This window comes from Crinia signifera, chromosome 7, assembly GCF_055691185.1.
Source record: "Crinia signifera chromosome 7, ASM5569118v1, whole genome shotgun sequence".
NCBI lineage: Eukaryota > Metazoa > Chordata > Amphibia > Anura > Myobatrachidae > Crinia > Crinia signifera.
Window position 1 is genome coordinate 166,088,489 of NC_139223.1, and position 23,894 is coordinate 166,112,382.

Genomic DNA, 23,894 nt, shown 5'->3' on the forward strand with positions numbered 1-23,894 from the left:
CGACCGTCAGCGGCGCATCGCCTGCCATCTCAGGCGTCGCCGCTGATGTCGCGGCAGAGGGGCTGGGATTGTTAGACGAAGAAAGGGAGTTCCGTGCTGGGGGAGGCTTAGGTTTATTCGTGGTGGCTTGGGTTGGAGAGGGTTGCTTAAAGAAGCTCACTGTGGGTACTTTGGAAGTGTTTTTTATTCGTTTGGATGGCATCACACCCACCGGTGAGGAGGTAGGGTCCAGCGTCACACTGATAGTAAAGTGGAGGGAACAGCGTCAGTCAAGGATGCCACAATAGGTGTGCAGATAAAGGCGGAGTGCGGGAGGTGTTGGTGGGAAAGGTCACATCCCGGGCATTTTAGACCAAATGACAGTCAGGAATAGACCAGGCACAGAGGTATAGTGAGGTAGGAGTGCAATTGCTCTCTATGGCCACTGGGAGGTGTTGCTGTTTAGCAAAATGCAGGACCAATGGAGCTCTGAGGGTGGTGTGCTGAACTCCAGATCGTGGGGTCAGTTATTGTTTAGGCCTCCCTCCTGATTGAGGGGAAATGTGCCCCCTGAACCCCCTAGGTACCTGGACTGAAGTGATTCTTGCTGGTAAGAAGGGATGCCCTGGTTGTGGATGGCTGCAGCAGTGTTCCTTGATTCCAGCCACCCAGACCGAATGTCCTGTGTCCGGGCCGGTGGTGTGGGGTCCCCCCGCTAAACCAGGCGATCCGCCGTCCAGCGGTTGGTATCGCCAGCTCTGAATGACCTGGCAGCATGCCAGGAACTTATGTGCCGCCGCGGGTCCCGATCGTGGCCGAAAATCGAGGCCGCGGCTTCTCGGCCGGAGTAGACCGCGGCTGGTGTGCGCAGTTCTGACAGGCCGGGAGCCAGCCGGAGTCACAGGAGCGGAGTCGGAAGGTTCCCCTCAGGTAGGGGTGTGACGAGGGTGCCGCTGATCGGGTGTGGGGGTCCCCGCAAGTAGTCAGTGGGCTGCTGGGCTCCGGAGCTCCGGGAAACGCGACCGCTGTCCTCGGCCGCTAGCCACACCCCCCCTATTTATTCATTATTAATTATTATCATTATTATAATCAATGCTCATATAAGTCATTCTAAAGTATTGATTTAGACATTATTTTATTTTAAAGAATGCCTTGGAAAAATAGCACAGATATAATGGAATTTATTCTTCTTGGGCTTTCCAGTAATCCCAAAACAGAAGTTATTCTTTTCTTTATCTTCTTGTTTGTGTACATGGTCACAATAATTGTAAACATCTCCATCATAATTCTAATGCTGTCTGATGTCCGCCTTCACACCCCTATGTATTTCTTCCTGGGCAACCTCTCATTTCTGGATCTCTGCTACTCATCTTCCACTGTGCCGAGGATGCTGAAAGATCTGATGTCAGTAAAGAAAACTATCTCATATGCTGAATGTGCAACACAAATGTATTTTTCTCTTTCCTTAGGGGTAACAGAGTGTGTTCTTCTTGTGGTTATGGCTTATGACCGTTATGCAGCTATATGTTATCCGTTACATTACACTACCATCATGAGTAAGTCGGTTTGTGTGAGACTCGTCATGGGCACATGGATATGTGGATTGTTGCTTTCTATTCCCCATGTTACACTTACGCTCAATGTAAATCTTTGCAACAAAAATGAAATTAATAATTTTTTTTGTGAAGTGCCAGAAGTGTTATCACTGGGTTGTGAAAACATTCGGTTAATTGAATCTATTGTTTTTGTTGAAGGTGTGATTGTTCTTATGATACCGGTTACTTTTATTGTAATATCTTATTCTCAAATAATTGTATCTATCTTAAAAATTAAATCGTCAGCCGGGCAGCGGAAAGCTTTCTCCACCTGTGGGTCTCACATAGCGGTTGTGACAATATTTTATGGCTCAGCTATGGCGACCTACATGAAACCTAGGTCAAGCTCTCAAACAGGAACAGACAAATTTATTGCTATATTTTATGTGATTATTACACCAATGCTGAATCCTTTAATTTATTGTCTTAGGAACAAGGATGTTAAATCAGCCTTTCTTAAATTAAAACAATAATGTTTTCTACTTTAAAATTAGTGGTTAGATTGAGAACATAACAATATTAACCCTTTGAGTGCTAACATCTCTGTGAGAAATGTCTTCTATACCAGTGGTTCCCAAACCTTGTCCTCAAGTACCCCCAACAGTGCATGTTTTCCAGGTCTCCACATAATTAGCTCCACCTGTGGATCTTTTAAAATGTGTCTGAATAATGAGTGCATCTGCTGGATGACCTGGAAAACATGCACTGTTGGGGGTACTTGAGGACCAGGGTTGGGAACCACTGTTCTATACAGTAAATGCCAGCGTCTAATAAAAAATGTTGTGTAAAAAAAGATTATATTTTCTAGGTCATTATGATGAATTAAAATGTTTGCTTGCCAATTTTCACACCTACATTATTTTGACAATTTCACTTGGCTCTAATGGCTAATTAAAGATGAGTATTTTACTGTATGTTTCTTTTTGCTGAATAATTTGCACTAAATAATGATAGCATTAAAAAAAATCTATTGTATAGATGTTTCCCTCTACACTGTATCGGGAACGCAATGTGAATACAGCACGCCATTCCCCACTTGTTTGCATCACCTGTCTGGTCCCATTGAATTGAATATGATATGGGCGCATGCCAGCTTCTGTTCACGTCAATGGGCGATGGGCACATGTGCCCTCCAGCTCCCATTTCTATTTCTTCAATGGCGTAGCTGCTGATCTGAATGCCCACACCTCGCTTTGCCATAAAATACGCATCACAGCATGGATGTAAAACGACACATCTGTTTATACTACAAATCTACATGGACAATCATTAGTTCTGATTCTAAGACCATCTTTAAGTTTTGGTTTTGGCAAAGCTACTCAGTTTTGTTTTGGTTTGGTACGGTTTCTGGAAGAAAAAATAAAGAAATAAAGGTGGACTAAATCACCCGCAGAAATGTTACTGAACAAAGTACAGTATGGCAGAACTGTCTTTTTAGTTGTGATTGACACTTATTTAAGATCCACAGCGCAGCAGCACCACCAAACTGAAAGGTCCTATGAAAGAAATAGAAATGGATTGTCAGTTTCTGGTGGTGTTCATTCTTTTCAGTCTATTTGTTTATCATAAACTAGAAATCTGATGGCGTTTTTTTAAAGAAAAGACTGATAATGCCATTATAAATCAGTAAACACGGGGGCGTGGCTTGGATGTCTGGCGAGGTGGACGTGCTATCCCTATCCCGTGCTCAAAAGCACCCATCCCACCATACCTTATTGCCCTTGGCCGGTGAGTCAGCGCTGCAAAGCCAGGGGACATTTCTGGCATCCCTGCAGGTTGCGGCCTACTTGCGCTCCGGAGCCGGGGCCTAGATTTTTGACGGCGCCTGCTGCGGAGATCCAGGAGTATGATTCGGTGGCCGCATGCTCTGTTCACATGCCGCAGACCCCCCGCTGCTTCAGCCTGCCTCCAGGTACCTGGACGGCCTCACCCGCACCGCGACTGACCCGATGGGATGGCGTGTGCTGCTGCCCTCACCCTCCAGCCTTGAGGGAAATCTCTGACCCAGGCGCGGTAGCCATCTTGCCTAAACACTACCGGAGCTACTGGTGTCCCCTGCCTGTGAGCTGCCCTGCTGCCTGTCTTCATATAGCGGTGAGAGGCACAGTGTGCCTTACAACATTAAACATTAAACATCAAACGCCATGCCTTCTAAAAAAACCTAAGGGGTCTCTGCCACCCCCATATCCTTCCCAAACCAGAGGAAGGCCCATTCTACCCATTTCCCACCCGTTACATCAGCCCCTAGGACCACCACTAGCCCCGGCCCATCCCAATCACCTAGCTTGCTGACTGCGTCCGGATTAGATCCCAACTCCTCGGACCCCCTCACGGTTAATACACTGTGTCAGGTTGTAACCTCTTTTAGAACAGAACTTGCTAAAGATCTCGCCGCATCTATCTGGGAAGTTAAAGTTGAAATTTCTGCAATAGGGGATCGAACGGATCACCTGGAACGTAATATGGAGGAACTGGTGTCTTCCCACAATGACCTTATTTCCACCCATGACCATCAACAAACAGAACTGGCTGCATTTAAAGACAAACGATGCGGATATGGAAGACCGGTCTCGGAGGAATAACATCAAAATCCGTGGTATACCTGACTCCGTATCTCCCTCAGAACTACTGGACTATGCTTTATCACTATTCCGTAAACTCCTCCCCAATACTAATGCTAGGGATTTGCTTATCGATCTGATACATCGCTTACCCAGACCCAGGTCAATCTCATCATCTCTGCCTAAGGACACCCTTCTACGTGTCCACTTCTATACAACCAAAGAACGTATCCTCCGAGCTGCCAGGGAGGCCGGTGACTCAGACATTCTCGGAGGTTTACAACTCTTCTCCGATTTCTCTGTGACCACTCTTGCCAAACAGAGAGTACTGGCTCCCATCACGGCGGCCCTTCGCTCTCATGGGATCCCATTACCCAAGACGGTTCCTCCTACATGATTTCATCTCTCGAGGCCAGAACTAAACTGATAGTGAACTGGGACATCTCAGTTACGCCTCCATCTACAACTCGTCAAAACCCACCACCTCAATCTGAGTGGTCTAATACATGACTCTAGTTTTCTCTTTTTTATTTGCCTTATTGTTTTGATGCTAGGTGCCCTTTCGGCCACTGATGCGATCTTACAGGAAACCACGTAAGACATTGTAGTAATGTACTAGTATTATAACAGAAGACTCTCTTTATGCATATTACTTCTGTCAGTGCGGTTAGTTCTCATGTTTCTATTGCACGTTTACTTTATATGTCGTTTAGCATTTTAGGTTTGGTTCTTTTCAATTACTTGCTCTTCTACGAATGTAGTGTTACGTTATTGCCTGTGCCCCAGGTGGTGGGGTCCAGGCTGCTACCCCCTAGTTTTCTCTCTCCCCCTGCAGTAGTTATACAGACCCGATGTACTGGGTCCTTTTGGTTTCCCCTCCCTGTTTTTCTGCCCCTCCCCTTTTTAATCTGTTATGTACATTATACACACTCAAAACTGCTACAGGGGTCTCTATGTTACTATGCTCGAATGCTACTGTCGTGTCACATTATCAGCTGATTTCCCATGGTGCGTTTTTTTTCCTCGAATGTTAAGGGATTAAACTCCCCCAATAAACGTAGACTAGCCCTTGCCACATTTTATAAAGAGAAGGCAGATATAGTCGCCCTGCAAGAGACACATTTCTTTTCCCTTGGTCCTCCCATTTTCAAAGACCAGAGTTACACAGCTGGGTATTTTTCAAATGGTCCGTTTAAGAGGAATGGAGTAGCTATATCATTTGTATTACACTCCCAGATTAATGATAAGAACGGTCGTTATGTTATCTTGGCTGGCCTTTTAAACGATAAACCTGTTACTATTGTCTCTCTTTATACTCCCAACTCCAGCCAGGTCCCTTTCCTCAAGAGAGTATGTTTAGATATTCAAAAGGTCAGGCATGGTTCCTTAATTATTATGGGTGACTTTAATGTAGTACTTGATCCTACTTTAGATAAAAGTGCTCGCACTGGCAAAAGCCCACCCTCACCTAAGAATGGCCAATCCCTAGCTTTTCGCAAACCTACTGGCTGAGTTTGATCTTAACGACATTTGGCGGGTTCAGAATCCAACTGGCCGTGATTATACATTTTACTCCCCTGTTCATAATTCTTATTCCCGCATTGATCTAATTCTACAGTATGTGATAAGTGGACGCTACAATTATCTAGTTCTGTTGATATTTTGCCTATTTCCTGGTCAGACCATGCCGCCATTACATGGCTGTGGAACCTCTCTTCCCAACTTACACCCCCCAGGCCTTGGCGCCTCTCTTCTCACCTCCTGTCTGACCCTATTTCCAAGTAACATATAACTGATACTATCACTTCATACATGGCCACTAAATCCCCTTCTGACACTGACATATTGACATATTGGTGTGCTTTTAAAGCAGTGGCCCGGGGCTCTGCCATTCAGGCTGGGGCTAGACTCAAGTGGCGAAAACTTCAACTCCAATCTGATTTAGAGGTCAAACTTAAAATCCTTGATGATGGAAACAAATCTACCCCCTCTAAGGCACTTAGTAAAGAGGTATCCGCTATACGCACCCAATTGCAAAAACTTTTGATGGCTCGCACCCAGATTGCTCTTAATAAGTTGAGTCAGAAATTCAATTTACTAGGCAATAGACCGGGGAAACTATTGGCTCGCAAACTAAGGGTACTACAGGCCAGAAATAGAATTAAGCATGTCTTTACTCCCACCAGTGCTAAATTAGCTAACTCTTTAGATGTTGCAAATCAGTTTGCCAGTTACTATACCTGTTTATATAACTTCTGACCCTCTGACCCCCCAGCCTTCTATATCTTCTATTCACTCTTTCCTTGCTGACCTGGCTCTGCCTGCTCTGACTAAGGATCAAGTACGGGACTTGAATGCTCCCTGGACAGCATCGGAGATAGAAATGGCAATAAAGTCGCTCCCATGTGACAAAGCCCCCGGAACCCGACGGCTTTATTAATGACTTTTACTCAGTGTTTCAGGCACAGTTAACCTCCCCTTTGATGGCTGTGTTTAATGAAGTAACTACCCTTGGCTCATTCACAAGGGAGATGTGGGAGCCTCAGGTGGTGACTTTGCCTAAGCCTGGTAAGGACCCCGCTTACTGCCAGAACTACCATCCCACTGCTTTATTAAACGGAGATGTCAAACTGTTTGCCAAACTGATTGCCGCACGTTTTAATAAATATCTTGCGACCCTTGTCCACCCAGACCAGGTCGGGTTTGTACCAAACAGACAGGCCTCTGATAATACGCGTAGAGTATTCAATCTTATTTACTCCCTCTCTCCCGATGTGGGGCTTCTACTGCTCTCTCTTGATGCGGAGAAAGCTTTCAACAGACTGAACTGGTTGTATATGCGGAGTGTGTTATCGAGGTATGGCTTTTGCGACCAGATATTGTCCTCCATTTCAGCCTTGTACAGTTGCCCCTCTGCTAGAGTGTTTAGTCATGGGTTTTTATCAGACCCTTTTCCCAATACTAATGGCACCCGCCAGGGTTGCCCCATTTCACCTTTAATATTTGTATTGGCCATAGAGCCCTTGGCTGCTAAGATTCGGGCTACCCACGACTTTCGGGGACTACAGGTAGGAGGAGATCCCCACAAACTTTGACATTTTGCGGACAACGTTCTCCTCTTCATCACTGGCCCTCTCTCTTCTTTACCCTCTCTAAACAACATTCTTGATAAGTTTAGAGCTGCATCCTACTACAAATTGAACACAACTAAACTGATGCACTCCCTGTCCACCTACCTGACTCTCTTATATCCTCTTTATGCTCTCACTACCTTTATAACTGTCAAACTGCATATATTAAATACCTGGGCATTCAAATCCCCCCTGACATGACAACTATTTTTTATGTTAATATTATCCCTCTCCTAAATCAACTTTTGTCCTTATCTACTGTACCTCATGGCTCTCTTTTGAGATCTCATGATTGAGTCACTTAGTAGCCTTTAAAATGTCCCTTCTCCCTAAACTTATGTATTTTTTCCGCACAATCCCATATATCACTCCCAAAAAATATTTAGATTTCTTCTTAGATACTGTATGTTTGGAAGAACCGTCCTCCTAGACTGGCTCATGCCAAAGTGGTCCTACCCCGAAAATAAGGTGGTTTGGCTCTTCCTGATTTGGCCCTTTATCAAGAAGCATGCCTTTTGGCCCAACTCAAATACTATGACCGCAGGGTCATCCACACCTAGGTGGGTGTCCATCGAACGCTCCCAAAGTTTGGGTTACCCATTGGTGGACCTTCCTTGGCTACCCAGACATATGCGTCCACCACATGTGTTGCTCCCGACCTCCACTTCAACAGCAGTCCGAACATGGGATAAATTGGTATCTCGGATCCCTGGCTACTACCCAAAGTACTCGGCCCTATCACTGCAAACTATTACTACAGTGATCCCAAATTTGGAACTCTCTAGATGGCTGGCTTGCGGAATCCATACCCTAGGGAACCTTTTAGACGGCTCGGTTTTACTTCCCTTTTCTCATCTCCAGGCACGTTTCTCCCTCCCTCATAGAGAATTGTTTCATTTCTATCAAATCCAACATTGGTTCAGCCAGTTACCACCACCTAGAGGTGCTCTGTGCTCCCTCTCTCAAGCCATTATAGCCCGCATATCTAATTCCCATTCTAAAAGAGATATTTCTTTTTGGTACAATGTTCTTGTAGAACACTCTGCCTTATACTAAATCCAACTCCCAGTCACGCTGGGAATCCGACCTGGGTATATCACTCTCGACCTCACAATGGGGAAAACATTTATGCAGCTTCCTATAGTATGTCTAGATGTCTTAACCACTCAGAGATGCATGTAAAATTATTACACCGATTTTACTTAACTCCATATAGATTACACAAGTTTTGGCCTTCGAGCTCTAAATTCTGTTGGCGGAATTGTGGGGAAGTGGTACACGCTTTCCATATCTTCTGGTCATGCCCTGCTCTCCACGGCTTATGGAAAGAGCTCTTCCAACTAATGAATACAGTCTTAAAACTAACACTGAGTCCTGACCCAGCCCTGGCCTTACTGCATATCTTCCCAACCACAGTCCCCCCCCCCACCTCAGATATGTTCTTGGCCATATTTGCATTGAAGCCCGGGCTACAATAGCCCAATCGTGGAAGCAACCTCTCCATCCCCCTTTGATTGAAGTATTTCATAAGGTTCACTTTCGTTTTTCTATGGAAACTAAGTTCTTACCATACTCATCTTCGACCTCGTCTCCCCTAGAAAAGTGGCTCCCCTGGCACGAGTATGAGACCGATGGAGTTGGGGCACAATTTCTACCTGCTACTGCAGACTCTATCCCGCGAAAATTTAGTTTACTTGAATCTCCTTCCTGATAACTCCCTACATTCCATATATTACCCTCAACCTCCGTTTTAGGGTCATTTTTCCTTCTCAGTTCCTTTACGCATTTCAACCCCTCAGGTCTAAAAAAAACACAGAGTGAGATCTAATTTGGCTATGTCTAGCTTCGATATTTGTTTATATTTTCCCTTTGATCCTTTTTTTTTTGTTTACTGATTGTCCATCTGTATGCATGCCTTATATTCTGCCTTTATGTTCCCTGTTTCCTTCCCTGTTGTTTCTTCTATATCCCCCCCCCCCCACCCCCAGAACAAAAATTGTTTAGTATTGTGGACTCTTTATTTGTCATCTCTATTCCTTAATAAAAAATATTGATGTAAAAAAATCAATAAACACTCAAAAAACAATAGTAATTACTGCACTTATTTCCTCCAAACTGACAGCAATGTCCAGCAGTTTGAAACACACATTTCAAGCATGATTCTTTGAAAATGTAACTCTGGGTCTTGGTGTGCCTTCTCTTAAATGGAAACATTTGCTCCTTAAAAAAATGTTGAAGCTGAAGAAGAAATTGGAAATGCAAAAAATGATGTGTACACTTGCGCTGTCTTAGTGTGAAAGTTTTTTGTCATTCCAAAGTCAAAACGACGACGGTTCAGAATGGTCAGTGTTTATCAAATGACAAATCAATGACAGAAAATGGTATCACCCCCTACAACTGACCTGTCTGCCTAGCCCTATAGGCATGTAAAGGTATCTTTGACAAAGTTTTTCTGATCTTTCACTCCAATAAGATTAGAGCTCACCTCATATATGTGCCCTATATTCCTTGAAAGGTTTCTTTAACACCAATCAGCAGGGAGATGTCACGATCATATGTAGTCCAGAACAGGTGAAAAAGGCTTTTATTAAGAACACAGGAAGTTCACAATCTCCACTAGCAGTAAAATGAAATGTAAAAAATCCTTAAAAAAAAATCATTAAAAAAAGTCCATGTACCTATGGGGTCCAAAGGAAACAATCCTTCACCTCAACTCACCCGGGTCAGAGAAGAAAGTGGGTGTCCACAGGATGAAAAAGTGACACTGGATCCCCAAGGTAATAGGACACTGCTCCTCCTACCAACTCGTTTCGGGCCTCACGCAGGGCCCTTTTTCAAGGTATGGAGGAAGTTTGGCTAGGGCAGGTATATATACCTGCTCCAATTTGCATAAAACGGAAGAACATTAAAAAACTTGTACCGGAATCCCACCTTCAAAACTATCCAAATACAAAACAATAATGCTATTTCTAACATATAAACTTCTTACAGGTTTTAAATGGTAACAATATATAAACATGCGACATTCACTTATAATAAAGGAATACAAATGGCGTTATAAAACAAACATTGTTATCCATATTTTAACAATAGCCGATTAGTAGATGCAACTGATACTGCAGCGTCTGGCGTAATCACCGGAAAAGGATGTGACGTAATTCAGGGTCCCGAAGCCACGCTACTGGCTTCATTACCGGAAGCGGATATGATGCTGCTCGGTCCGTGGAACGACTCGGAACACTCGGAAATGTAGATGCTGTCAATTTCCGGTTCTTTGGAATGCCCTAGCGTAACTTTGAGACGCATGTTTTTTATATATGCATATTGCTATGGTGACTATTTCCTCATCTGGTATATGATTTCATGCAATAACCTAAATTTATGTGAAAAGACAAAGAGAAAAGAACATCAATATACAGGAAAACCGAACATAAGTATATAGTCACAAAAAGCATTTCAATTCAAATTCCATATTGATTCCCCTGGTTCCAAAGTTCTAAGTTCATATATGGTTCTCATTTCCAATTGTGACAATCTAAGATCTCTATCATCAATTGGAGATTGTGTAATTTTCTGGAGATAACTCTTCCCATAGAGAAGATAATCCTACCTTGTTTTGGTTGGCAAACCGCCAAATCTGTGTTGAGAGGAACCATAATCGCTTACACCTCCTCTAACTGACGCTCAGTCGCTCACTCTTACATGTCCTTGCAATCTTCCCTTACTGACGCATATATTTCCTTTAAAGAAAACCCCAACCCCACCTCCAAATTATTATATCATACAGCAAAGACCAAATTTGAAGATTTGATACCGGTTATGGGTGACAAACACTTGTTTTCAGTTGACTACTGCTTTCACAAATATGGTAAAAAAACAGGCAAACTGCTAACTAATCTTCTTAGAGGCACTCATCCACCTATGGTAGTCCATCCCCTTAATTTGGAGAATGGCACTTATAAAAACGATTCTAAACATATCACAGGTGTTATGTCATCCTTCTACAAATCTCTCTCTTCTGTACCGACACTGAGTGACTCTGACAGCACATCACCTTCTACGTCTTCCTCTAACTCAGATTTCTTTGCAGACTCAGATCCCAGCACCCCATATCCACAAGTACCATCTTCACTAACAAATTCTCTACTTCTCCCAATCTCACCTGATGAAGTCACTGCTGCAATCCGCAACATGAAACCTTTAAAAGCGCCAGGACCTGATGGCTACACTATTGAATTTGATAAAATCCTTCTCCCATACATCTCAGACCTTCTAGCATCAGTTTTCAACTCCATGATAGACACAAAAGTATTCCCACTTTACTTTAACTCTGCAATAATCAAACTTATACCTAAACCAGGTAGAGATCTCTCATCGCCGAGCTCCTATCACCCGATCTCACTTTTAAATCTTGACTATTAAATCCTTACTAAAATCCTTGCTGAAAGATTAAAGCCTAGATTAACTGAGATCATCCATCCCGATCAGACAGGATTCATCACAGGCCGACACTCAGTAACAAATGTCCGCAGGGTGCTTTCAGTAATCCAACATATACTTAATATAAACCCTTCTTCTTGGAATGTAATTATAGCTCTCGATGCTGAGAAAGCTTTCGATATGATTTTATGGCCCCATCTTTTTAATTCTTTAGCATGCTTTGGTTTTCCTGAACAATTTATAGCAACCATTAGAGCAATGTATTCTGGATCGTCCTCGCAGGTAGCCAGGGGTACTAGGCAGGGATGCCCATTATCTCCCCTTTTATTTGCTATAGCAATAGAGCCTCTGGCTGTGGCGATACGCAACCACCCTTTTATCAAAGGAATCAAAGGAATCAGAGACGTCACTCTCAAAGTTTCGCTTTTTGCGGACGATACAGTATGTTGATGTTTATTTCTGACCCAGAATTTAGTATACCTGCGACAATGAACTTAATACACAACTTCGGACAAATTTCAGGGTATAAGATAAATGTTGATAAATCAGAACTTTTACCTCTCATGCAATTGCCCATCTCTCTACAGAATTCCCCCATCCTCTCATCATTTAAAATAGTTACAGACAAACTTAAATACCTAGGTGTTTACATACCTGCCACCCTCTAAATATAACTTCTCCTCAGTCCTTACAAAAATCTCCTCCTCTATTACTAATTGGATGTCCCTCCCTCTCTCCCTCTTGGGCCGCACTGCAACAATCAAAAGCAGCTTATTCCCTAAAATATTTTATATAATCCGAATACTTCCTATAAGCCTCACAAAAGCTGGAAAGGGAAAAAAGCCAGATTCGCACTGGCAAAATTACAAATGCCAAGGGAATCAGGAAGAATGAAACTCCCTAACCTTGAACTTTATACCATCTCTGTCTTCTTCCATTACATAAGCGACTGGCTCTTAAATATTCCCAATTATACATGTCCTTTATTAGACCAAGCCCTCTTCCACCCATTCTCTCCCTCAGGACTTCTCCACTCTCAGACAAACCAGCGGAAGTATTTAATAACATTATGTTCCATGACACATATCATTTATGGCTCTCCTTAAACAAAAAACTTAACCGAAATCCACTCAGCTCCCAGTATGTATCGGTATGGGGAAACCCAGCATTTCCCCCTTCACTATCTAACTCCCTCTTCCATGGATGGAAAGAGAAAGGCCTATAAAATTTTTCAAAAGTATTTGACCCTGGGGGCCAGATATATCCATTCGTTGCTCTGCAATCCTTGTATAATATACCTGCTAGACAATTTTTTATATACCTACAACTCCGCCATTATGCCTTATTCCTAAGCAAACACGGTTATACCGTTAACTCTCCTGAGTTGGTTAACACACTTCTGAGAAAATTGCTACTCACACCATACCATACAAAAGATTTATATAACCAGCTAATCAACACTAAAATTGAAATGACCTGGTCCTCTATTACAGCTCCTTGGACATTTAGTATCCCCATGATTGTTGGAAGGTCAGATATATTCAAAACTTACGAACATGCATACTGGTATAAACACCTCAAATCAGCATACCTACAGGAAGTCCATCTACGATTTCTCCATAGAGCCTACATATCGCCGGCCCAAAGGAGGCACTGGGTTGAAGAAGAGACAAGCCAATGTCGAAAATGTCATCATTCATTAGCTGACTTTAACCACTGCATTTTGGACTGTGGTAGAATCAAGAGGTTTTGGTCCAAGTCTCTTTCTTTATCAACAATCTCTTTGATATCCGCTCACAACTCGACCTGCTCTCCATTGTCTTAATAAACCTCGATTTTTGGAATCTCCATGGAAAATATCCAGGGTCCACCTCTCTCCTCATAAAGATTATCACCATTTCAAAAAAGCTTATCCTAATACATTGGACTGATACTTCACCTCCTAACCTCACCGAACTCAAACAAAAACTGCTATATCTTCTCTATCTGGAAAGAAGATCCATTAATTTCCCTGATCTTGAAAAAGGCACTCTAAAGTTCTTCAAAAGCTGGGAACCGTTAATCAAATCTCTACCTGCTTCATCACAATCAGACATTCTGAAACGATTCACTAACACCTCATGGTATGACTCCATCATCACACATCCACCAACGACACCTATCTAGATGCAGGACTGTTAATACTATATGTAATACCTCCATAAAGCTGAACCTAACTGCCCTATCAGTACAATTCTTAGTTAATGTTTGTTTTTATCTAAGGTGAATTTTTGGCATTGAAGATGTATTCATCTTCCATATTACAACACACTGTGTGTCAACACCCATCCCCCTACCCCAAACCTTTCCATTACCCTTACTTTTCCCCTCCCCATAGCTTCCAGGCATAACACAATTTACCTTCTCCCTACCTTTTTCGTTATGTGTTTTAATATTTCTCTAATCTGATTTCTTTAATATGACCGAGTATTATACTAAGGCTAAACATTATGCGAGCCCCAATCGTATAGATGCTCTTTTGCTCCTAGTAAACTTCGTACCTTAAATCTCATCGCATACAGTAACTATCATATATTCATTGCAACACCCTTAGGAATATGTCTAACAATGTATCTAATGGTCAATTGCATTCCTATGTTATGCTGTTAAAACTTAATAAAAAGAATCTAAAAAAAAGGGTACTTGTGTACTAGCACGGCGCCCATCACATCGCAGACCATAAGGCATGCGATGGTATGCGATGCGATGGCAGCCGATGTTATACAATTTTAAATTGTATACCATCGAATTGTATGGCATTGTATGCCATTCTATCGCATATACAATGGTATGCAATTTAAAATTGTATAAGCACCCTAATGGGGGCTTACAATGTTTAATGCACCCCCACGCCACCCCCACTATGAACGTGAACCCGAAGCGTGGCGGGGGCAGCGAGCCCGCGAGGGGCGGCGGTACGCGTCCTATGAACTTTTCATACCCCCACTATCCACGTCGGCGTGGAGTTGATTTTATATAGTGTGGCGAACGCAGTGAGCCACAGAGCCCGAAGCGTGGCGAGCGGACGCGGAATACATGTAAAGTAATACGCGTCCCCTCGCCACGCTTCGGGCTTGGTGGCTCACTGCGCTCGCCACACTATATAAAATCAACTCCATGCCGACGTGGATAGTGGGGGTATGAAAAGGTCGTAGGACGCTTACCGCCACCCCTCGCGGGCTCGCTACACTCGCCACGCTTCGGGTTCACGTTCATAGTGGGGGTGGCGTGGGGGGTGCATTTAACATTGTAAGCCCCCATTAGGGTGCTTATACAATTAAACATCGTATAGGGGGCTTATACAATTTTAAATTGCATCGCAGTGCATCGGGTGTATGCCATGCGATGCAATGCGATTATATGTCATGCGACCAAATATCGTGGGCGCCGTGCTAGTACACAAGTACCAAAAAAAGAAAAAAATTATACATCCCAAACATGTGGAAATATTTTTACCCAATGCAGAAAACATTTGGCAAGACAGCTGTAGTCATGTTAATCTAAGTACAGATAACATCTACTGAAGGCTCCTCCTCCCTATTACTTCATTTGCATGGATAATTAAATGCATGGAAATCTTATTAAGTAAAAAGAAGTCCGTAAACTTCTACCAGCAGCAAGGATAGAAATGGTATGCTTTCTTCAATGCCACCACCATCATCATCATTAACATCATCAGTAGAAGATGGCCCTTGTACCTGTAAAGAAGGACTTCACTAATGGCATTCATGATTCCCAAGAAGAATGACTTTGTACGATGTCTGCTGCCACTGAAACTGAAGCGACATCCTGCTGCACTGAAAATAACATCACTAAAGATACAACAGCTATTTTGGAATTGGATTTGAATCCAATTTACTTACCAATGCATTAGGTTTTTGAAGGTTAGTTGAGGTCATTTGTCCACTCTACCAAATACCACTATAATTTCAATTCTGTTGAACAGAATCTCATCAGGTCTGGAACTGGATACTCCACAGAAGGTTTATGTGGAAACTTATTGTATTTCAGTTCAGGGGCATTGAAGCACTTCCATTTATGGACCAAAATCCTTCCAATTCACCAAAAACTGATTTAGAATAACATGTTTCGGAAGAAAGTTGGGAAATACCTTAGAGAGGGAGATACCTCTTGAATGTAGGCGAGATCTTCAACCTAAATGCCACTGTTTGGAAAATGGACCAATTTCTCAATGAGCATGTTTCATTAAGCAATATGAGATCTAGATGTTTGTTTTAAAGATGATCCTTATTTCCTTGTTTTAACAAAGGACCCTCCTTCACCAATCACTGAGTCCTGCCAATTTACAGCTCCTTGGGTCCTTCTATCTTACCCCTTTCTTCTCTTATTGGATGTAGAATAGAATAGGAGTAGACTCAGAGCAAGGTAAGGAGCAGTGCAGAGCATGGACAGTGGGTATGTCATACCTACTCATACTGGCACATCTTAAACAGGCCCTGCAACAGGGGGGTCAAGAGGGACATCTGACCTGGGTCCTGATGATCTTAGGGGCCCCAAAACAGGCCCCACAACCACTGAGTGTTCATGCTGCTCAGCCCCCAACTCTCCCCCCTAAGATGGCTAGCCAAGCAAACAGCCCAGCTGACCCACTAGAGGGGACCCGGCCAAGGTGCGGAGCTACAGCAGGTGGCTGCTGCTACTGCTTCTTTCTGAGCAGGATGGACAGGAGAGGCTGCTCTATTCCAGGCCTGCCTAGCCAGCCTGCCCTGCAATCTGCACAAATAGGTAAGACTGTATGTGTATATATGTGGGGTGGTTTAGGTAAGGCTGGGGGGATTGGTAAGTTTTAGGTCATAGGGTACTGGGGTTAAGCACTAGCAGGGAGGTGCAGAACTAGCCTGAGGGGGTCTGAATGTTGGATTAGGAAGCATGCCAGCATTAGAGCGCAGACTGCAGAGTGAGGGAGTGCAGGCCACAGGGTAAGCGAGTGTGTAAGTGTGATAGAATGCAGGATGTGGAGTGAGGGAGTGCATCAGTGTGATAGAAATTTGGCCCCAGGGTAAGGGAGTGCATCAGTGTGATTGAGCATAGGACATGGGGTGAGGGAGTGCATCAGTGTGATAGAAATTTGGCAACAGGGAGAGGTAGTGCATCAGTGTGACAGAACGCAGGCCGCAGGGTGAGGGAGTACGTCGGTGTGATAGAGCACAGGCTGTGGGGTTAGGGAGTGCTTCAGTATGATAGAGTCTAGGCAGCAGGGTGAGGTAGCACAGGCCACAGGGTGGGGAGTGTATTGGTGTGATAGAGCGCAAGCCATAGGGTGAAGGAGTTCGTCTGTGTGAAATATCGCAGGCCGCAGGGTGAGGGAGTGCATCCAATTTTTGTTCCAGCATGGAAGGGGGTTGGTAGCATTTGATGGGTTGGGGGGCCCCAGAGATAACAGTGTACGGGGCCTCAAGATTTCTGGTGCCGGCTCTGATCATAAACACTGGTCTAGTGTGCATGAGGCTAAAAGGTGTTTAACCTTTTGAGTACCAACATTACTGTAAGCGATCCTCAAAATGTATTCGCTAAAAATGCCAGCCTCACTCAGTGACTGTTCTTTTTGTATAAATAAATACAAATACAGCCAAGTCGATTAATTGAAGTTTAGTTAAATATTGCACCCAAAAAATTAACAGCCACTGTGAGCGGTGCTGGCATTATTAACGGGAATTTTGAGAATCTCTCACAACAACGTTGGCACTCAAAGGTTTAATAAAAAAAGGTTTGCTTGGGAATTTTCACACCTATTTTGACACATTTTCTTGGCACTCAAAGGGTTTGTGACATCTATGGAAGACCCTCTAGAGCCCACACCCATGTACTATTTTGTGTGAAATGGTGCCTTGTATACAATGTAAAAACATGTGAGAGCCGAGATTTTAAGGAAAATTACAAATTGTCTTGTTTTGAGATCAAAATTTGTCAGGAAGACTTAAGCCCAGACTTGGCTCTCCTAGGAAATCCCTTTTTTAGGGGTGTTCAGTTGTCTGCAAAACCAAACCAGTTGTGATCTCATTTTATTTTCATGTTTTAAGGGTTAAAACTAAAAGTCATAAGAATGGCCCTGAGCAGCAACTTAACAGAATCTCTTAGGAAGTCCCTCCCTCGTGAATCAAAACACAAAGGGGCTGCTTTTATGTGTTTGTGGAACATTGGTTTAATTGTACATAGGAGATATTAGAACCAGGGTATAACACACATAGGAATAATATAGCTGAATTATAAAGCTCTCTTCTGAATGATGAGGAATTAGTATTGGACACTTGCAGGCACCTGTATATAGTATAAGGTACGTCGTCGTCTTCTCAGCATTTTCAGCAAAGTTCTGAAACCAGATCTGTAGAATAATCTTAGTATTCGATAATATTGGTATTTTACAAGGCAATTAAGATGTTTGATCAGTATACAGTACGTATCCAATTTTGCTTTGAAATAGGCTAATTTCTAAAATATAATTTAGTGACTTAAAAATAGTTTATGCAGTATACTGTACATTTATAAACATGAATAAATTGGAGTTTAAGCCAATTTTGGGTGTTCAATTACTTTTAAATATAATGATAGATAATGCAACTATTATTTAACACATACAAATAATAACCACACATACAGGCTGGATTTTTAAAATAGTAGATAATAAAAAAACAATGTAAACAGTTATTTGAATATAATGGACATGTAACAGATTTATAAAAGATCTATAAAAGACAATAAAGAGTTTTTTTGCATTAAAAAGTTATAATGGCATTTTAAAAGTATATTGTAAGGAAGCATTTCATGAACTTGTTACATTATAAGGCTTATTGGGGGGGGGGATCTTAGAATGCACACCCAAGATACATGAGGTGCTATCATGCTGGGACTTGTAGTTCTGCAAAGAAAAATACATGGTGCAGATGCACACTCCATATTATTAATCAATAATAGAGGCTCTTGGTATATTAATTGGCCAAGAAATATTTGCCCACCAACCAGCTTCACGGTGGCCAGATTCAAACTTAGTATTAGGGACCCACCAGAAATGAGGCCACCGTGAAGCTGGTTGGTGGGCAAATATTTCTTGGCCAATTAATATACATTATAAGGCTGCAATATGTTCTTGGTATCTACAGTATATATGTACACCATGGGCCTAAGAGTTTGGTGGCTGTGTGGGATGCTGGCTGAACTTGTAAATGATTGCCCCTTTAAAGAAACCTCAAAGTTCACCTGGCATCCCGCAAGGCCACCACAATCAGTGCTCACTACATTCCGCCACATGTTTCTTCCATGATGTCTCACTGGAGGTTATTCTGGTTGGTGCGGTTCTGTCCGCGTGCGGTCGGTCCGCCGATGTTTGGTGTTTGCGCATGTGCAGAGGCATATCTGCGCATGTGTGAACGGCACGCACGTCCAAATTCCGCATGAATTTTCTACACTACGAACAGGGGGTGGAGAGGGGCGTGAAGGGCTGTTTGGCCTCATTACCATATACGTATGCCCCGCGTTTCATGGGCGTTCCCATGAAAATGCTGTGCGTACATATGGTAATGCGGCTGTGACGCACGTGTAGGGGGCGGACATATGACATTGCCGGATGTCAGCTGCCCGCCCAGATCCCTGCTTTTGCATGGAGAAATGCCCAAGTGGTCTGAGCACTCGGTGCTGCCTGACCACTCGGTCCTGCATTCGATGGTCTGCGACCATCGAATGATGGGGGAGGTTTCCAGAGATGGAGGAGGTGTATACATGACTAATCCACTTGTGCTCTGTGCGGTCAGCGGCTTACCGCATTCGGACGCAGTGAGCGATCCGTACGGAAGGCGGGGCTCAGGACGCTCGGTCCTGGCCGCATATTCGGATCCGACCGCACCGACCAGAATAAGGCCCACTGTTGGACTCTGTAATCCAGTGGTTACCAAACTTTCTTGAATCACGGTGTCCTAGAATTCTTTCGCAGTATCGCCAGGCCAAAAGTTTCTTATTGAGAAATTCAGAGAGACAAAATAATAAATGAAGTCAATTATGGTGACATGTTTTGATGTTTTTAACCAATAGATGTTTGCCCAACCTTATCTCCCTGAATTCTTTCTAAGAGAACAAAATGACAGTTCCTTATATTGGCTCATGATATATTTATACATGTTGAACATGTCCCCCCCCCTCAAACGTCTCTAGCATGATGGGATGCGATTATAACTTGTATAAGCACCCTAATGGGTGCTTACAATGTTAAATGCACCCCCACGCCACCCCCCAGTATAAACGTGAAGTGCAGCGAGCCCATGACGGGCGGCGGTACGCGTCCTCCGACCTTTTCATACCCCCACTATCCACGTCGGCGTGGACATGATTTTATAAAGTGTGGCCAGCGCAGTGAGCCAACGAGCCCGAAGCGTGCCGAGCACAGCGAGCCCCGTGAGGGCATGAGCATAACTTCACAGGTATACGCGTCCCCTTGCCACGCTTCGGGTTCGGAGGCTCGCTGCGCTCGCCACACTTTATAAGAACAACTCCACGCCGACATGGATAGTGGGGGTATGAAAAAGTCGGAGGACGTGTACCGCCACACCTTGCGTGCTCGCTGCATTTAACATTGTAAGCACCCATTTAGGGTGCTTAAAGGCACCCATTAGTGTGCTTATACAATTTATCATCGCATAGGGGGCTAAAATCGCATCGCAGTGCATCGGGTGTATGGCATGCGATGCGATGAAAAATCACGCGATCACATTTTGGGGGCGCCGTGATAATACACAAGTACCATATATATATATATATATATATATATATATATATATATAGATATATAGATATATAGATATATAGATATATAGATATACATTGAATGGCACTCCATGTGACAATTACGACCGGGGTGCACACACAGGGTAGAAGATAGATGCATGGGACAGTGGCACACTCTCGGATTTGCACAAATACAGTCAGGCTAAAGCAGTAGTTTCCAACGTTTCGGAGTTTAATCCGTTCTCTCCTTGAAAACGGATTAAACTCCGAATCGTTGGAAACTACTGCTGTAGCCTGACTGTATTTGTGAAAATCCGTGAGTGTGCCACTGTCCCATGCATCTATATATATATATATATATATATATATATATATATATATATATATATATATATATAGGGTTAATATGTAGTGGCCGCACTCCACTCTTTCTAACAAAAGATGCACGCTTAGCGTGTAGTCGGTGCCCTCCAAGGTAACGCCAACATATAGAAGGCGGCACTCAAATAAAAATTCGAGCCAAAGGCAATGGTTGCCAACGTTTCAAAACTTGTATTGTTTTTTCATCAGGGTGTGAACAATATACATATCAATGTGACTTACCTAAATACCTGAGGCCGTTCACCTACCCCGGAAGTACTGGATGATGTCATTTCACGGGGAGAGTTGAAAGGTATTCCAAAACACGTGATCTAAGTGATATAATTGAAATACGAGTATGGATAACATACATGAATAGAGTACAGATAAAATCTGATACATTGTGATAAAAAAGAATATGGTTAAAACAAGTGAATATAAAAATGCTAATATGAAGTACATGACATTTTGTAAATACTATGTTGCTGATAGCAACAGGCATCTGTAGCCATTTAATTGACAACAACAATAACGGACATAATTAGTTCCATTCATAAAAACATGGATAGTCCCATATTTTCGTTTAGACCCTTAGGGGAAAGCGTATCCAAACGAAAGATCCAGCGACATTCTGCTTGTGGAAGTTTTAAACCTCTATTTCCTCCCCTTTTATTAGCTGTTATATGATCAATTATACAATATTTTAAAGAAGTGAGATACAAGCAGAATCATCAACTCTCCCCATGAGATGACCGAGATGATGTCATCCAGTACTTCCGGGGCAGCCACGAGGGTTGAACGGCCTCAGGTATTTAGGCAAGTCACATTGATATGTATATTGTTCACGCCCTGACGAAAAAACAATACAAGTTTTGATACATTGGCAACCATTGCCTTTGGCTCTAATTTTTATTTGAGTGCCGTCGTTTACAAGCCATATATATATATTTGAGCATGGCAGACCTGCAGGGGATCTTGTTGAGTATATCTTTTTGAATTGTTTACTCCCACTGCATGGACTTTGAAATATTCTTTATTCGGCTTATTGAATAACCTTTATGGAATAAACTTTTTCTATTTTTGCATTTTTTGGTGTGCCAGTTTCTTACATTTATATTACAAGTTACCTTTATGTGACTGTGCACCCGCTTGTTTTCGCTTTATACAAGTGTGCAGATTGTTTTTGACCACGTATATATATATATATATATATATATATATATATATATATATATACACGGACAGACGACCAGCACATCCACGGCTCCAAGGCTCTGAGTAAAGCACTGGGTGCCTTCACCAATAATAGGATAGCACAGCAGTGGAGTGCGGCACTCGCAGTTAATGACGTACACCAGACCAGTAGTAAATTTGCAACATTTCAATGTCCTTTTATTAGGACATTTTCATCAGGCTCGATATATGAAAAAACATTACATACCTTTATACACCTCTGTGACAACTGACTCCTGACCACGCTGGCCCGTTTCCGGGTCCCGCACGTATGACGTCATCAGTATTCGACCAGTGCACCCATCACCAAGACAACAAGACTAAACAATGACACACACATAAAACAATGAATGCTTGCTTAAGGGAGCACAATATAAGGCATCAAAAAACGTTCTCATATGAGTGCAAAACAATGCTATGTAAATATCGCAGTAATATGCATGAGAGGAGTAGAACACGCACAGACGTTAACCCTGTCAGAGCCCGTCATATGATAGTACAATAATACTGCAGTTCGCATTTACACTGAGCAATCAGTTGATGGATAGCTACAATGATAGTTGCAGTTAAGCTAATCAGGTTGCTTACATAAAGAAGACAACAGGCTGCTAGGACAATTCCCTGGTGACTACCAAATTTATGAAGTTTATTTCCTAGTCATACAACTTAAGCCCAAGTGTTCGTTGAGACTATTCGGTTGAATGGTACCCAACCGGTGTATCCACCTGGTCTCGCATTTTAAGAGTTGTAAACCCCTATTGCCTCCACGGAGGCTCTGCGGGATGTGATCAATCATGCGGTATTTAAGTTGGGGAAGGGTGTGCTTCGTGGTGACAAAGTGTTTAGGAACAGGCAGATCACATTTGCCCCCAGCTAATGCGGCTCTAATGGTGGAGCGGTGGGTGGTGATGCGTTCTTTAAACGTCCGCTCCGTCTTGCAAATATATGACAAGCCGCAGGGACAAATGAGTTGATATATGACAAATTTTGTTTGGCAATTCAAGGTATGTCTAATAGTGAATTTAGTACCATGCTGGGGGTGGTAAAATACATTGCCTGGAATCAAATTAGCACACACAGTGCATGTACATCTGATACAACCCCGTGGCTGGGGCTGACAGGACGTTTTGAAGTCGGTGTTATCTGTTTTCACTAACATGTCCCGTAAATTGGGGCCGCGTTGGTAGCAAGACATTAATCTACTGGTGGGAATGTTAATGTCCTTGTCACTGGTAATTATCGGCCATAACTTTTTGGACACCATGTTGATGGTGGTGCTAGCGGGGGTATATTTAGTAACCCAAGGGATGGTGTTGCCTCGATCAGTTTTAGTTTTAGGGGCCAATAACTGTTCCCGGGTAATCAATGATGCCCGATGTTTGGCATTCAAAAGATCAAGTTGCTTGTAACCCCGCTCAAGGAATCTCTGCATCAGAGCGTCAATTTGTTTATCAGCTTCTGCAGGATCTGAAACTATGCGTTTGATCCGCACCATTTGCGAATATGGGAGTCATTTAACTTACTGCATGGATGGCAACTTGTGCCATGCAGTAAGTTATTGCGATCAGTTTCTTTTTTAAATAATGTAGTAGAAACATTACCATTCGCAATGGAAATAGTTACATCAAGGAAATTGATGCGGACTTGGTCATAGGTCATGGTTAGTTTGACAGGACTGGGGGATTCATTGTGCAGATCAACAAGTGAAATAAGATGACATTTGGCTTGTAACCCTTGATGTAAAAAGCCTATATAGTATTATACCCCACACGGCTGGTATGCGTGCAGTGGAAGACTTCATCGGCCAACAGGCTGATTATTGT

General features: G+C 42.9%; 1 protein-coding gene across 1 annotated transcript; it reads left to right on the plus strand.

The window, feature by feature from the left end:
* The first annotated feature begins 1,126 nt into the window (after nt 1-1,126).
* On the plus strand, nt 1,127-2,047 carry LOC146021282 (olfactory receptor 2D2-like). Its single transcript, XM_083155076.1, has one exon. It carries the CDS (start codon nt 1,127-1,129, stop codon nt 2,045-2,047), a length of 921 nt encoding a protein of 306 aa, XP_083011202.1.
* The last annotated feature ends 21,847 nt before the right edge of the window (nt 2,048-23,894 follow it).

What these genes read in the sequence shown, in the direction of transcription:
- LOC146021282 (XM_083155076.1), top strand. Translation starts at nt 1,127, where the DNA reads ATGCCTTGGAAAAATAGCACAGATATAATGGAATTTATTCTTCTTGGG.